Consider the following 18,132-nt stretch of genomic DNA (forward strand, 5'->3'; position numbering starts at 1 on the left):
TACCCTATGCTGAGCATAGCAATCAATTTGGCAATAGTAGGGCTTAATACGGCTGTTTGTTGTTTAGTATCCCCATAATCGCTCTAAAATTATAAGCCGAAACTCTGGTGACATACGACATACATATAAAAATGCAAAAAGTATTGATTGGACATCATTTTTGCAATATATAGGTCCAATAATTGGGACATCGCTTTTCCGTCTCTTCGTTCTTCAAAGCGCCGACCAATATTGCTTTTATTCCATTTTTTCAAACCGCTAAAGCGGCCGATACCTTTCCACTTTGGCGACACCCTCTCAGTGAATGGCGTTTTTGGAAAAATCACCACACATTACAGGCAAAGAGCCATCTATCCGGCAATCTAGAGCAAACACAACTTCGTTCTGGATACTGTAGAGGTTAAAGTTCTATCCGCATGATTCTAACCACCTCTTGCCCAGTCCGACCCCATTGAAACAGCACTTTTCTGGGCCTACATTAGATACCGATCACAACCAGCCCGTTCCTTACCAAACAAGACAGCCTCTACAACAATAATAAAATGCGGTCAAAACAAGACCACGAATCCGATTCAATGCAGTCATTCCGTGTCTTTAATGTAGTACCATGATTCGCGCAAGTGAGGAAAGTTCTCTAGTGCCATTCACGACAAATATATGTAAAATAATCGTGAATGGCGCTCAAGCAGCTCACTATGTTCCGAAACAAGATCCTAGACCAAATATCTTCTGGTATCGACGAGCTAAAGGAAAGGCGAAACAGATTGGGCGCTGGGTTTGGGTCTCGCCACGTAAAAGACACCCCCTATGAAAATAAGAAAACAGCCCTCGGATTGACACCCTCTTTAATGGCGACCACAAGTAACAAAGACCATCTATCAAAACAAAGACTAAACTCTATAAGTCCCTCATTGCATTTGTGCAGAGACATGGTCGGTGACAACATTGTATGAGTTTTCGATAGAAAGGTTCATTTTCCCGATTGAAGTGAAGATTAGAACGAGTATTTGAGATAACATGAAAAGAGATAAAACTTGGAATAGATACTTATGTACATATATAGACAAGATAATTTAGAAATCCATTCATTTTCTATTTTTTTTTATTTACGAAATTCGCAATGCTGTTGAGAAAGGTATACAGCAAGCTCGAAGCCCCTCTTGACAATCATACCGCACAGTTTAAGAAATGTATGGATACATTATTGAACTTTAGAACAATGCTGAAAAGTTAATTTCTCTCTCTACAATGCGTCTTCTGCCCCAAAAACAAAGTATATTATATTAAGTTCCCAAAAGAAAACGACGAAGACCTTCTAGATATCCTATGGATGGCTTAATATGAAAACGAATTGTTTGATTTTTAAACTCACTCATTCGTGATATTTGTACATATGTACATAAGTCTCACTTATATATGTATTTAGGGATTACCTGTATCTGATGATATGATAACTTGTCATGATTGATAATAGAATCATAGAATGACATATGCTCATAAAAAGACATCCAATAAATATTTACACGTATGTATGTATTTACACGGTTACACACATTCGGCTCCCTACCGTCTTGTGAATTATAGCATATCTCAGCTCGCCACATACTTGTACATACGTATGTAAGTGGTAACAGCAACAAAAATACTCACCATGACAGGTGCTATGACCGACACGAGTCAGGAAGAGCAGCAGCCGCAGAGCAACAATAACCGCAATTAGACTGTCGGCGCATAATCTGCAACGGTAATTCACAGGAACTGGCATGTTGGGCGTTTGTGTTTGTATGTTTGTTTGAACTGAGTTTCCCGCAGCGCTGCAGGGTAGCTAAAGGTATATTTACCGCTGTGTTGTTTTGCTCTTTCCGTTCTTTGCTTATCACTTGTTGTCACAGTCACTTTGTCAACTATGCCGCCCTATGACTTCGGAGCATAGAATAGTGCTTTTTACACCGCTACTTCCACATATCTACACATGGCACATAAGAAGAATGTGTAGTTGGTGTAGTTGTTATTGTTAATAATGTTTGCTTGTTGATTGTTTTGTTTATTTGTATTTATTTATTATGTTTTTGTTTGATGTTTTCTTAACTGACTTATTGGTTTTTAAATGCCGCACATTATTGCTCTCATGTAGTTACTTAGTGTTGTTGTTTTTATTATTTTTATTTGCACTTGCTGTTCTTGTGGGTGTCGCTTGTTAATTTGTTTGCATTCCAATTACAATTGAACATGTCTTATGCATACATACATACATATGTACATACATCCGCATGTACTTACATATAAGTATGTATGTATATTCTTGTATGATATTTTACAAATTTGTTGTTGTTGTTTGCTTTCTATTAGTTTTCATTGTTTTTCAAATTGCTCTCCAATATTCTGTTATTATTATTCACTCGCTCACTTGTCACTTCCTCAGTTCTGTTCTCAATTGTCAAAATTCATTCAAAGCACTGCAAAGATTCCAGAAGGTCATGTACATTCTTGTCTAGGCATGTAATACATGTGTGTACATGGTAATTTTTGTTTGCTTACATAGTTGATAAATAAAGTTTGAACATACTTATTTACATATTATTAAAGTTTCAATAAAGCAAAAATTTGGTTCAGAGACATTGGTAAAAACAAAGAGGAGAAAAAAACGCAAAATGTTTGCATATTCTTAACAGAAAACAAAAAAAGTGTACTTCGGCAGCGCCAAAGCTATAATACCCTACACAGGTATATTTTTTACAGCAAAAAAGTGCTATATTCTATAGTTATTCGATCTAAACAATATATGTATTTATTCAGAGATTGTAATATTGCCTCGTGCAATTATCCGTGCCAAATTTCGTGAAGATATTTTATAAAATTAAATAGTTTTCTATACAAGGACTTGAGTTTGATCGGTCAGTTTCATAATGCTATGAAGGGTTTACCAACAAGAAACATTTGATGTTAAAGAGAAATATTATATTAATTTTATATTATAATTCCGGAAAAAAGTCAGTCAACATAGTGTTATAACCATCGCTATTGATGGTAACGACATTTCCTGCCCCATTTCGAAATAATAAGGCCTCTGACACACAGGAGGACTTCACTCACCACTTTAGTGACAATTTTTTATGTCGACGAAGCTATTAAGCCAGAAATAGGTTTCAACTGAGAAGATAATTTTTCGATAAAAAAAAGCAGTAGCCATTGGAAAACGTGAAGTTGCGTAATAGTCTTGGACTATTTCAAAGTGAAATATGACATGAGGAAATGGCAAACCTTACCGAACACAATAACGAAATTTGGCACAAATCCATAAACAAAACATAACCGCTATGAGCTTTCAAAAACACGTTGTTGTTGTTCTAACGGTTATCTAATCCCCGATAGAATGGTAAGGATTATTTAGTTTGTCGTCGACGTCATCTAACGGGAGGCCCAAGAAACGTGCTGTTTCGACGGGGTCGGACCAAAGGGAAAAGGGTATCAGATGAGTGGGGTTGGTTGGGCATGCAAAGAGGTGACCAGTGTCATGCGGAGACTCATTGCACGCAGGACATATGTTGAATATGTCGTGGTATATTCTGGATAAGTAGGAGCTTAACCTGCTACAATATCCAGCTCGAAGCTGCGCAAAGGTTTCTCGCGGCCACTCGAGCTCTTCGTCTGTATATCAAAAACACCTCATCCCTATTACTAGACACGTAGTGCACCTTATTGGTGGGAAAACGTGTGCAGACGTCTCTAAAACTGAGGCAGGACTTCGTTTATATACAGAAGGACAGACGGTCAGGCAGACAGATATGGTTAAAACGACTCAGCTCGCCGCGCTGATGATTTATGTATATCATTACATTTTTTTTATAGTTTCTCCGACGCTTCCTTCTGGATTTTACAAATACCGTCACAAACTTAATATACCCTGGAGAGGGTATAAATATATCTATATATTCAATATTTGTTTTGTTCATTTTTTTTTGAAAACAGAATGACCCAAAAAAATAAAATATCTTTGCGAAAAAATAAGTTTTTGTTAATTCTTTTGCAAAATTATATTGTCAAAACCACTAAAAACCGTAAAAACTGTATAGAAAATCAAAGAATATAAAAACCTTGCATACCTACATACATACCTAAACAAAGACCAATACAATGTGGCGACAATCTTTATTTAACTTTGCTTAACAAACGAGCTGTTCAATTAAAATTGCATTAGCACTTAAGCCTCTGATGAAATGATTCGAAAAAGTAAATCAACAACAACAATTAAATTGCGTAGAAAAGTTTACAACACATTGTCCCTGTATAATCATTAATTCTAGCGTAGATTGCGATCGCACAAAGCAAATAACAAAATACAGAAAATTTGCCGCGCTATGAACTTTCGCCGACTTTGTGATATTATTTCGTAGTGTTCAATTAAATTGGAAGAAGGCCACTGAAGAAGGGTTCGTGAATATGAAGTTGCACATAAGAAGTATTTACATATTTGTATATAAATGACAGTAGACAATATCTACGCAAGAGATGAAAGAATATCTATACCCTATTGCATTTCATCGGAATGTCGAAAACTTAAGCTTTTAGAATATTTTAGAAACATAACGTAATGCTTTTGGTAATACTGATGTTTACTAATAAAGATTTTCATCTGTTTTGAAATTTATTTAGATTTTATCTGGATAAACTTAATATCGCTTTATACGTAGACCTGAACAAAAATATATATATACTTATAATATTTGGACTTTGGATTTAGAAGTTGATGCAACGTGGACCCTAGATCTTTCCTAAAAAAGTTCTATATATTTTCAAAGCGTAATTTTGTGCGTAAAATAATTAAAATAAATCCAAAAATATACCGGATCTTTGCTTTACCTATACGTTCTTCAACGTACATTTTTTTATTCTGAATTTTTATTGGCTTTCTTAATGTTGTCTACTGAAATCCCCCATAAAATATTTATGCTATATATAAAAATAAATTACAGTGCATAAAAATCTATTAAATAAACAAAAATATTATACACATGCTTAAATCAGTTATGGACTTTATCCGCACCCACCTACTAGGTACATATGTATATCTACATATGCTTACATATATACAAACATCTACCTACTTGTATAGGGATTATATATCTCTTTCTATTGACAAGTAACTCAATAATTACCAATCATTCAATCACGCTGTGACGCGTGCTAAGAATCGCCAATCGCCGATATACTCAAATGTTCAAATGTGGTTTTGTGGACAAAAAAAGTCAAGTATCAAAGAGTAAAATCGGATTATGGGATTATAATTTTTTTGAAGTCTGTTCGTGTTCTAGAGCTTAAAGAACTACTCCATCATTGCCACTGAGTAAATAAAGTACGAGAACAGCTTTGAAAGTCAATGATTTTTGGTTTAAATCATATACAAGGAGGGTTCCAAAGTAAACAGAACTTTTTGAATCTAGCGCCCCCTGGTGGCGCCATCTATATGTCGACTGATGCATTAGAATCTGATATCTTTATCGATTGTCCAGTGAGAATTTCATGATATTTCATTGATTGGAAGTGAAGTTATTGCGTTTTAAGTGTCAGTATGTTTGTGTTATCGGTGCGAAAATGAGCTTCGAACAAAAAGCCAACATTAAATTTTGTTTTAAAATTGGTAAAACTTTTACCGAAACGTTTCAACTGATGAAACAAGTTTATGGCGATGATTGCCTATCCCGTAGAAGAGTGCACGAGTGGTTTCAACGTTTTCAAAGTGGTCGTGAGGACATAAATGACGATCAACACGTGGGCCAATCAAAATCCGTGATCACCGGAAATTCCATCAAAACTGTGCGTGAATTCATCAAAAATCAGCCGAAATCATCATTGAAATTTATGAAAATGGAATCGAATATCTTCAAAACATCGATTTATCGCATTTTGACCGAACGTTTAGGCTTACTAAAGGTGTGTACACGGTTTGTTCCGCACAAATTGACTGACGACCAAAAATTGCACAAAATCGTTTCATCGATCGACGCTTGTGATCGATTATTTGACCAAAAATCACGTTTTAACCATTAACCACTCTCCGTATTCACCTGATATGACACTGTGCGACTTCTTCCTTTTCGGAAAAATGCATTTGTCCATGAAAAGAAAGGCCATTCAAAAGGCTTGTACCGGCATACTGGCGGCCATACCGGCCAATGAGCTAAAACACTCGTTCGACATGCTTTTGGACCGTGCAAAAAGCTGTATTGAAGCAGAAGGAGACTATTTTGAATAAAATAAATTGATTTTGCCGAAAAAACCATTTGTTCTGTTTTTTTTTTTAAGTCCTGTTTACTTTGGAACGCCTCTTGTAGATAAATATTCTGAATTTGTATGTGACTTTGTGACTTTCGCAAGAACCACAAATTCTGGTTGGTTTCTGTTATGTTGTTTTTATTATAAGCGAGCAGCGTTAATAACGTAATGTTGAACATAAGCTGAGTCGACAGAGTAACCCGTATTATTCTTCTATTATTCTTCTTATTTAACTTTCTATAAAAAATATCACATTTTAATAACTCAATTTTTCTTCTTCTTTCAGATTTTAAAAGTGGTAAGTGATGACAACATACATATATGTATGCATATATTGTATTTGAAATACGACTACAAGTAAAAATTGCATGAAATAAGTTTATTATCTCGCATATGTGCCACGCATATCACTTTAACGTCTCTATTACTATATCTACGCTACTGTAAATCTTAAAATATCTCATTCCAATGAATCCTCATTAAGCACCTGCTTTAACGCCCCATTACAATCGACTAAGCCTTCATTGAAATTTATGGGTTGGTAGTTGCCACCTAATGTTGCACTAAAATTAACACATTGTAACGGTATTATCGCTTTAACTACCCATTATTATGCAGAAATAGAATCATAGAAAAGACAGACCACAAATTAAGTGATATTTAGTGTCGTAACAACAAAAACTAATACCTAAAAGCGGTTTGCAACAATTTTTTGTAGCGCACTTTAAGGCGCGCAAACACGTAGCGGCTAAACAACAATGCCAGCCAACTCAAATGGCACAAAGCCGCAGTTGCATGCTTACACTACTGCATAAAGCTATAATTACGTTTATTGCCATAATGTTATGTGTGTTTAGCCCTTAGTACTTCGGGATCCCGAAAAAACAAAAAAACAGTACTAACAAAAATTAAGCAAGGCACGGTTAATACTAAAAAAATATTATTGAAAAATAATAAACCTCAAAATATCGGGATCCCGAAACTCTGAAATCGTCAAAGTATGGGAAAAGAAATAAAACACGGTCCACAAAATATTATGAAAAACGGTATTAGCAAATATTAAATGTGGTTAAAGTTAAAACTGGCAAAATATTAAAAAATAATTATAATCCCGAAAAAACAGCATCCCGAAACTTTTCATTTACCAAATTATGGTAAAAGAAGTGAGGCACCGTTAAAATCCGCAGAATATTTTGAAAAATATCAACCCAAGAAAATCGGGACCCCGAAAGAACACCCATTAATGCCGAAACTCTGAAATTGCCTAAATAGGGTAAATTGAATTAAAGAATGAGAGAAATACTAGTAATCCCGAAAAGATCGGGATCCCGAAATAACAATTCACAAATCCCGAAACTCCGAAGTCAACAGATTACTATGTTATTGTATTTCTTAGCATGTCGCTAACTTAAAAAGCCAACTATGAAGTCTTATGCGCGTTGATAATTTCATTAAACCGCTGCGAAATATCATCCCAAGAAAATCGGGACCCCGAAAGAAAACCCATTAATGCCGAAACTCTGAAATTACCTTAATAGTGTAAATTAAATTAAAAAATGATAGAAGTAATAGTAATCCCGAAAATATCGGGATCCCGAAATTACAATCCACTAATCCCGAAACTCCGAAATCAACCAATTACTACAGTAATGAGTTTCTTAACACTCCGCCAATTTAAAAGGCCAACCGTGAAGTCTTATGCGCGTTGATAATTTCATTAAGCCGCGCGAAATATCATCCCAAGAAAATCGGGACCTCAAAAAACAACCCATTAATGCAAAAACTCTGAAATTGTCTTAATAGGGTAAATTAAATTAAAGAATGAGAGAAGTACTAGTAATCCCGAAAGAATAGGAATCCCGAAATAACAAGCCAACAATTCCGAAACTCCGAAATCAACCAATTACTACACCATTTAATTTCTTAGCACGTCGCCAACTGTGAAGTCTTATGCGCGTTGATAATTTCATTAAACCGCTGCGAAATATCATCCCAAGAAAATCGGGACCCCAAAAAACAACACATTAATGCAAAAACTCTGATATTGTCTTAATAGGGTAAATTAAATTAAAGAATGAGAGAAGTACTAGTAATCCCGAAAGAATAGGGATCCTGAAATAACAAGCCAACAATCCCGAAACTCCGAAATCAACAAATTACTACAGTATTTAATTTCTTAGCACGTCGCCGACTGTGAAGTCTTATGCGCGTTGATAATTTCATTAACCCGCTGTGAGTTTGTAAAAAAAAATTGCAATTCGCCGAAAGAATCAAAAATACCAGCACATCGCGCTGCTAAACAATAACATTGTAACATTTCACGTAGCAACTAGTGCTTTATTTTCAGTCAATTTTGTTTTTATTACGCTTTTTCATTCGTTTCTCTTTCTCAGGCGCTTCTTAAGTTTATTGTACTACAAACTTCATTGTATTTATGTATTTCAAAGTGTACATAGATATTTTAAAGTAAGCAACTCCGGCGCGCAACAAAGTTCGAAGCGTTTTTTGTGCCACACGTTTTCTAAACTCCCAACTATTAAAAGTGTGTATGCATACATATGTGTGACGCTTGACCGCTCTAAACGTGTTTAAGTGTTGGTCAAATGCTCCAAATGGTCACTTCGCCACTTCTAGTATAACTCGCTTAATTTTTAATTACATACATACACACACTCATACATATGTTTGTATGTATATAAGCACATAATTGTAGCCTCAGCTGGCTGTCTCTGCGTCTTTTTTTTTGAGCACTATCCACTTTTCGTCCACTTTTGAGGTGTGTCCCGTCGTTACGCCCCCTCATTTGCTGTAGACGTGAAGTCCGACACGTCCTAGCCGCAGGATAGTTGAATGCTCACTGTTTATTTGGAAATTTCAAACGCTTTTCTGCATACTGATTCGGTCTTAACTTGTCAACGCGTTTTTTCTTTGTTGTTCTTTGCTGTGTTTGTTGTATCGAGTCTGTTGCTGCTTTTGGTTATTTGAACCGGTTAATTATTACTTTCGTGAATTTGTCCAAAATAATTATGAGTCCCAAGGCTTCAGCGTAAATGCAATAAAAAAGCGAGTGTTTAGTTGTGGCAATAACAAATTATTTCGCAACGATTCCATTGAAGTGCGTTTTGTTGCTGTGGGAATTTGGGAATTTGTGGAACTATACGATTGGGCTTTTGCGGCGTATACGTAACCTCAATTAACTTGATTAATATTATTTCTTGCTAAATTTTAGTTGAAAGTTTTTAGGAAAGGTCGCGAAATTAGAGCATCGAATATTACTATTTTGACTAAAATATTTTTGTTTATGGCAAACTTTTTTATATCTATTAATTTAAGGGTTATACTTGCAAGTCAAGACAAACTATTTCCTTTGGGAACATTTTTTGAGAAACATTTTATTTAATGCATAAATAAAAAAACAGTAAATGTACAGAATGTACTTTAATAATCGGAGATTCATCTGGGAAAATTTTTCATCCCCTTGATCCCGTGCCGATCTCCGGGAAGGTCTCTGAAAAAGGGAGTCTGGCGGAGATGAAGATTTTTGTGCTTTAAATTATCTTAATTCTAAAAACCACAACAAATCGTTATTACTATGGATATATGTAAGCCATGATCGTAGGACTAGTCAAAATTTTGATTTTTTGCAAAATGACGGATTCCCAAACAAAAAGTTCTTTTTTGTGAAAAAATATACATTTCAAAGTGGCTTCAAAAATCGAAATTAAATAAATCTAAAATATTACATCTTTTATCATTACCTAACGAATATATATACAAGAAGGTCATGTAAAAATGTCAGTGTTTAGAAAAAAGCGCGTTTGAAGTTTTAGCAGGGGATTAGACTAAATTAAAAGATTATAAAAAGTACACTCTTTTCTCCGAAACTATAAATGTATATATACTATGTATAGTATATGTAAACAAATTATTTTGTGAAATTGGAAGTGAATATAACCCTAAAATTAGATATGAGTCTAAATTTCAAGACTACATTCTGACCATCTCTACTTTAAATTTGAGTCCAACAGATCTGAATCCTAGATAGCTTTACGTCCTTAATTAGTATTTTTAGGAATATATTCTTAATTTTTACAATTTTGTGTTCTCGTCTCAAATGATTGATGAACCTTTGCAAGTCTTCCATGCTTGTCTCACCATATTCTCCAGAAAACATTTTAGGAATTATCTAATTAAATTTCACTGCTTTTGTCAGTTAGGGAGGCATTCTAGTCTAGAGGCATAAGTTTTTATTTATTAATATTACAAGAGTACAGGAAAAGAATAAAATCTAAAAAAACGTTTACTACTTTTTTTTACTGTTTCGAAAAAAATCGATTTTTGTTGCCATTTATGGACTTCAACACCCGCTTAAAAGTGTTTTATAAAGGGCGATCCAAGTATAGGTACTTTTTTCAATAACCTTTTTTTGAAAGATCACGCATGAGTCGTGTGAAGCAGTCATATTATTTTTGTTCGGTATTGTTTGGCATTTCATCATGGAAAGATTTACACCTGAACAACTTTTACAAATCGTTTAACTTTATTACGAAAACTTATGATGAACATAATCGACCTACTGAGTATACTATTTGTCACACCATCTCCCATCTTGAGACCCAGCATTCATTATTGGATAATATTCGACCATATAGACCACGTCCAGCACGCAGTGAAGAAAATATAGCAGCCGTGGCTGAGAGTGTACACGAAGACTGTGCAGAGTTAATCGACGCCGACGCAACTCGGTCTGACGTGTGAAACAACATAGCGAATTTTACGCCGAGATCTTAAATTGAAATCGTACAAAATACAGTTTGTATAAGAATCGAAGTCGCACGACCTTCCCAAGTGATTTCGCTTCGGTCTATGGCTTCCTAAAAAGTTCCAAGAAGATCCGACGTTTTCGAGCCAATATTTGTTCAGCGATGAGCCCCATTTCTGGCTCAATGGGTATGTAAACAAACAAAATTGCACATTTGAGATGAAGAGCTTCCTGAATAGATTCAAGAGCAGCCATTTCATCTAGAAAAAACAACGGTTTGGTAATGTTTGTGGACCGGTGGTATCATCGGTGCTTCAAAACTGATGCCGGTGAGATCGTAACAGTCATAGGCGACCGTTATTGTGCCTGGATAACCGACTATTTGATGCCTGAAATTAAAGCTCGTGATCTCGTTGACATTTGGTTTCAACAAGACGGCGCCACTTCCCACACATCGCATCAATCAATGGATTTATTGGGAAAACACTTCGGTGAGCAGATAATTTCACGTTTCGGGCCAGTCGATTGGCCACCAAGATTGTGTGATATCACACCCTTAAATTTTTTCCTGTAGGGATATGTAAAGTCTAAAGTCTATGCTTACAATATCGCTTTGATTCAGGTTTTGGAGTAAACCAACACGCGTGTCAGTCGCCAGTTACCAAGTCGAAAAGCTCGTCATCGAAAACTAGATAAAACGGAAGGACCATCTGAGACCTGCGGCCTACATTTGAAAGAGATAATCTTCTAAAATGAAGTGCCAAAGAATGTTTTTTTGAATGTGTTGTTTCTCTAAAAAAATAGGGAACCTCGAAATGGATCACCCTTTATTATTACAGTTATAAAGTGAGAGCAATCAATTATTATTTACAATGTAAATAGTTTATTTAAATTATTCTAAAGTTTTATCACTTCTTCCACGTTCTAATAAGACAAATGTAAATCTTAAAAATTTAATTTGCTCTCTTAAAGTAATAACAGTTATTATAATCAAGTAAAAACGGTTATAAGATAATGATGAATATTTAATTAGTTCATATTGAAGTTTATCCTGTTTTACTTGATATCTTTTGTAGAAAATAAATTAACTTTATTAAAGTATTGCACTTGCACCTTGAAAGATAATTTTTAGACTAGACAAAAAGTATTTTGCCTTGAGAAATATCTGCTTTTGGGTGTTCTGATAAATTTCGTTCCGATAAATTATCGAGGTCGACCAAACTACAATCTTTGTTTTTTCTTTAAGTGTTAAAAATGCGAGTATATGAAGAATTGAAAATATGTGTTTTGGAAATTTGGAAGAAAAGCTTAGAAAAATGTTTCTAAAATATAGAATTAATATTACAATAATTAATTAGAAATAGTTTATTTATTTATTAATACAAATATAAAAAAAGAATTTGATGTTTGATTAAAAATACGAAAAGACTTTTTCGACTACCCAATATACATCGTATTTTTGTACTTGTTGTACATATACTTAATAGAATATTTTTTTTAATCCCTTTATTCTTTTCGTAAAAATATTTCATAAATCATTAGAACTTATTTTTTTGGTTTTAAACATTATTTTATGTTTGTTGTAACAGAAAATTATATTTCTTAATTTAATATATGTATGTATGTACAATAATTATTATCAAAATTCAAAATATAGTAATTTTTTTAAATTTTTAAAATAAGTTTGATTTAATTATTGTTTTTTTTTTATATATTATAATAAAAATATATTAATGTTTTATTTTCTGTTGCGATTTATTTAATAATTATAAATTGTTATGAACTTATTATGTCTTGATTTTACATGAGCAGCTTAAAAAGTTTATTTTTTGTAGTTTTATAATTATTTAACATAATTTTGATACACTTTGCAAATATTTTAAGTTTTTAAAAATATTTTTTTGGTTATTACACGTAATTAGTTTTCTTGATTCTTTATGAAAATATTACAGCTATAATATTTTTTAACAATATTTTACATTTTAACATTTAAGCATAGTTTTTTTAACATTTAAATTTTTTTATAATTTTTTATAATTTTTACTAATTTTTTTAATTTTTATATATTTTTACTTTTTTCAAAAAATTTTATATTCACTTATAACAATTAATTTCGCATTGAAGTCACACTTTTTCACACATATTCGCTGGTATTTATGAAAAAAAAAATGTTTCAAGCAACTCAGTTATCACTTAATTATATTTTTAAAATAATCCACTGCCCCTACAAGCATTCAACAAACATTTTAAATTAATGCACTGAGTTTTGAATATTTTTGGTTTTAAAATTTCGTGTTATTTTTACCTTACACCCCACACAACAAGCTATTCACATTTCAACATTTATTCAATAATAGTTAATTTCACCAAATTCGCACTTAACGCGTATCCGCAATATCACTCAGTCCGTTATAATCGTAACCGAAATCATGCATCCGTATTTATTCGCGTCTACTTCCGTGCACTAGCGCTGTTCGTAGCGAAATGATGTTGCCACCGCTCAGCCAACATTTTGTGGTATATTTCGCTCAACTGAACCGCGGCGCTTGCTCCAATGTCTGTCTTTTGCGACTCAGCGCTATGTTGTAGGCGACGTCACAACTAGCTAATAGCAGCGAGAGTCAAACAATGCGACTCGTGCCGTGCGTGGCTGTCAGCAGCCGGTGGTTGGGCTATCAACCACCCTCGCACTATCTTTACTACTGCTGCTGCTGCTGCGAAGCGCGTCACGTCATCGCATCGCTCCAGTGTCTGTCTGGCAGCGGTGTGTCGTTGCCGGCATTGTTGCTACTCTGCGTGTATTTCGTTGCCAACGCCAACGTTCCCCCCGTTGCTAATCGCTGATATTCATTTGTTGTTTTGTATGCATCTGCAATCAGCACCCTTATCATTTTTTCATGCGGTGAGTCAATCATATCCTGTTAGTTTAAATCTATTTATCTATTTTGCTTATAGAAGGATTTGCTCTGTTGATATCAAAGTCATAAATTAACATTTGTCATAAGTATGCATTCGATAAGTTTTGTCCTTGTAACTGTAAACAATCAGCAGTGGCCACTCATCACACACTTCCTATGAATAATAAATGTGGCTGCTTTTTCTTCAAGATTAGGTAATGGTTTTAAGTGAAGCGCCACAGCCACTTTGTGAACGAAAATGAACTTTATGATGGAACTATTACTAAAATTTCATCTGCTGCGCTAGTTGCAAAGAGATTTTTAAGCTAGCCTTAATATTTTAGAGTCCACGACTTCACGGGACTCGTGCCGTCCACCTTATAATTGAACAAGCAATTGGGATAGGCTCCAAAATTTGCTCTGCTTCGCTAGTTGCAAAGAGATTTCTAAGTTAGCGTTCGTACATTAGGGGTCAGAGATGACCACTTTGTATGTCAGAGTTAGTGTGAACAAAATAAGGAGCAAAGTACAGTCTGTAGCGATAAGTATATACACTTTTACCAGGTTCTAGAAGCTCATAATATATCGAAACACTTCTGATCATACCAAAAGCAGAGCATTGCCTCTTTACTGAATCGATCTGTTTTTGCAGTCGATGTTGATGGTTGTCCCGGATTAACCCATGATTTTCTCAGTTAAGAATTCTTAAAATAAATCTCTTTTTCATCGCTCACTTCATACCGGTACACCTTGACTAAGACTGGATATTTGTGTTGAGTGGACGGTATGGTTAAGGGAGAATCGGACTTTCAGGAACAACAGATCTCTCTCTCTCTCTCTCTCTCTCTCTCTGTCTAAGCTCGGATGGGTTGGTTGGCAAAAAAAAGTATGCATTACATATATTACTGATTCATTAAAGGCTACCGGTCAGGCAAATAATAAACACTATATACGCATAGGTTATTATACCCTGAACAGCGTAGATAGTTGGGTACAAAATTTGTAACACCTAGCAGGAAACATCGGACGACCAATTTGACCAAATTACTAATCAAAATTAATATAAAGATCTCCATAAACGATATGTGTTTCTTATAAAGTTGAGAGTTGGTCAAGGAGGGCCTAACCCCGCTATCAATAACTTAGAGTGTCTTTGTGATAAGACTGGTATGGAATCGGAATTGTAGGAAATTGTAAAGCTGATGAGCTATGAAAGGCACCCTAGAACCGCTATCGCTATAGAATGGGAGCGGGTCGGTGCTCCTGTATCCTCTTGTGTTCTATTACTGGAAAGCTGGCCTTTGCGGAAGCTTGGCCAGCGCTGAGCCCCCATCGTTACATGCGCTGTTGCAAAAGCCTTTTGGCCCAAGATCGATCGAAAGAGATCTATTGATCTCTTTGCCCTCAGTAAAGCTAACTTCTCCCTAGTTTCGGGGCTTTTAACAGGCCATTGCCCTATTGGCGTCCATGCTGTAATGCTATGAATCTTACCAGATGAGGTGGAAACAACTCAGCACTTCCTTATTGACTGTCCCGCGATTGGAAGTTCAAGGCTTAAACACTTGAAAGCGCATACCTTCAGACATCCCACCGAACTGGCGGGAAAGGAAATTAAACGCCTGTGCTAATTTTTTGGTATTAGCTACTAAGCGTTTTGCTAATTTATAAGTTTAAACACAGGAGTTATTCTTTTCTATGGCTTCACAAAGGACTAAATATAGCAGGCCACTTACGATCTCTCTAGATCAGCCATCTATCCTAACCTAACCTTATAAATTCGACTGGGAGGCTTTTTATATCAAAGAATGTCGCTTGTGAAGCATTTTTCCTTTTCAGATTTAGTTACACATACATACATTTGCTATAAAAAATCCGTCCGTCGAGGGTATAATAGCTTCGGTGCAGCCAAAGTTTACGTTTTGTTTCTATTTTTGTTAAAATTTTGAAAATATCCTTGAACTCACTTTTCAATAGAATCACAGTTACAAATACCATTTTGCACTTTATGAATTTTCATATTTGATTTTACACATACATACTATATACATATGTACCATATATGTATAGGTATACATATTTATAATATATATTTGGTAGAATGCATCATGGCCCATATAGAGTATCCCCATCCATAGGATGTCATTCATAAAGTGTTGGCGACATACTTGTACTTGAGTTCTTTTATTGCAAACGCAAATATAGACACACACATACACACTTACTCACACATTTCTATACCACACACATTCACATTTCATTGGCCTGTGCTCATACTCGTGTCTACAATTATTCTTGTGGCATGTATAACGCGTATTTTAGTACCAACGATTTATATAAAACAAGTCAACAAGTGTGGAATGTGAAAATTTATGAGCGAAAAATATATGGGTCTCCACTATGCGTGGCAAACAGCGTCGCAGGACATCATAATAACGCCGAGCGACAAATAGTAATAGTGACATTCCTTTGCTTGCTCTCGGATTCTTTTACGTATTCGCATTTAATTGCACTTTTACTTAAACTGGAGCAAAAATAGGTGAAGGGCGGGTGTGCAGCCGGTCGGTCGCTGCGTTGTCCGGAGGGGCGTGTGCCGCTTGAGGAAGTGGCGGGTGTAAATGCTTAGCTTTAGTCGCAGCATAATTGCAGGAAAAACATAAAATATTAATTACACATTGTTGGTGGCATTAGAAATAATTTGCCAACATAGAGCGTGGAATTTTTCTAATTTACTTTTGCAACAACAACTAACGTTGAAAATAGTAGTGTATTAGTAGAATTGTCCCTACAAAGCATACATCCGCGATATTACTATTTTTTTAAATGAATGCAATCGCAGCATATCTCTTTTATGAATGTATGTGTATGTATGTGGGTTAGATGGTTGTTTCTCTAAGAAGGCGGGTGTATCATACTTCTTCTTCTATATTGGCGTAGACACCGCTTACGCAGTGATAACCGAGTTAACAACAGCACGTCAGTCGTTCTTCCTTTTCGATGTTTCGCTTCAATTGGAAATTCCAAGAGTAGCCAGGTTCTTCTCCACCTAGTCTTTCCAACGGGGTGGGGTCTTCTTCTGCTTCCCCCCGGCGGGTAGTAACACCTGTTGGCAAGCGTTATTCTGCGTTGGACTTCGAGGCTTACGATGTTGTTGGTGTTAATGTTGGGAGACGAAATTATCTACGACTTAGAAGTTATGCCTGTCAACAGTTATGTGTGAGCCAAGCCGCGAATGCGAGGACTATTTGCTTGATGACAGGAGATATTTCGCCTGGCCCTCGTTCATTACCAGACCCAATTGCTTCGGTTTCTTTTCTAATCTGGAGAAAGCAGATCTAAAGACGCGGTTGTTGAGGCCAATTATATCAATATCTCTATAGCCCGAATTATTTTCTGCAGGAGTAGATTTAAGAAGTCGCACGATAGAGAGTTGCCTAGTCTGAAACCTCGTTTGGTATCGAAGGGCTCGGAGAGATCCATCCCAATCCTGACGGAGCTTTTGATATTGCTCAACGTCAGTTTACACGGCCGTATTTGTTTTGCAGGCATAGCGCCATAAAGGCAGCTCCTTTTCGTGCTGTCAAAGGCTTATTCCTTCTTATACAAATGGCATTTGCTATAATTTTAACCTTACCGCACGAATCTCGATCGGATAGTGGGTAACTAAAACTCCGACAATTTTTGAAAGGTAACTGAAGGTTTTGATAAAAATGCTCTAGTAACTCAACCTTCAAAGATCGAATTTCTAAGCTTCCGGTAATCCAAGTTTCGATTCAATTTAAACCTAGACAACTTCCTATGGCAGCTTAATTATATTCTTGGCAGATCCGAAAGTCAGTCTCAAAAAGGAAATACAGTTACTTTGGTTCTAACTGCCTGAAAATTAAAGTCAATATCGCGAGATTCAGCGAGTAGACTGTTCCTTATAAATTTTTGAGCACCAAATTGTGGTTATCTATAATAACAGGTCCCGGAATAAGAGCCACCAGTCTAAGGTCTCACTATTTCAGATAGCTACCTCGGATCAAAGCCAAATTTATTCTAATGTACTAATTTTCAAATATAAAGCATTACCCTCAAATTCAAAGTAGTGATGGTTTTATAGGCTCTTGTTGAGTACGATGGTGTCTATTTCTCGAGCGTACCTTGTGTTTTTGTATCTGTTTTAATTCGGTCATCAAGTCGAGACCGAAAGTTCTTCCA

At 35.4% G+C, this 18,132-nt stretch overlaps 1 protein-coding gene across 2 annotated transcripts in view; it reads right to left on the reverse strand.

Moving 5' to 3' along the window:
- The window catches only part of LOC126752459 (proto-oncogene tyrosine-protein kinase receptor Ret), a 45,546-nt gene extending 32,042 nt beyond the window's left edge, over positions 1 to 13,504 (reverse strand). Inside the window, exons 1-2 of one of the 2 annotated variants that reach the window (XM_050463265.1) lie at positions 13,341 to 13,504; positions 1,651 to 2,456 (exon numbers count right to left, since the gene is read on the reverse strand). In XM_050463265.1, coding sequence (XP_050319222.1) covers positions 1,651 to 1,765 — 115 coding nt within the window. In that variant the 5' untranslated portion in view covers positions 1,766 to 2,456; positions 13,341 to 13,504. Of the gene's footprint in view, positions 1 to 1,650; positions 2,523 to 13,340 lie in introns of those variants that run through there. The other variant, XM_050463266.1, reaches the window with a different exon arrangement.
- Positions 13,505 to 18,132: the final 4,628 nt, after the last annotated feature.

This window comes from Bactrocera neohumeralis, chromosome 3 (assembly GCF_024586455.1).
Source record: "Bactrocera neohumeralis isolate Rockhampton chromosome 3, APGP_CSIRO_Bneo_wtdbg2-racon-allhic-juicebox.fasta_v2, whole genome shotgun sequence".
Taxonomy (NCBI): domain Eukaryota; kingdom Metazoa; phylum Arthropoda; class Insecta; order Diptera; family Tephritidae; genus Bactrocera; species Bactrocera neohumeralis.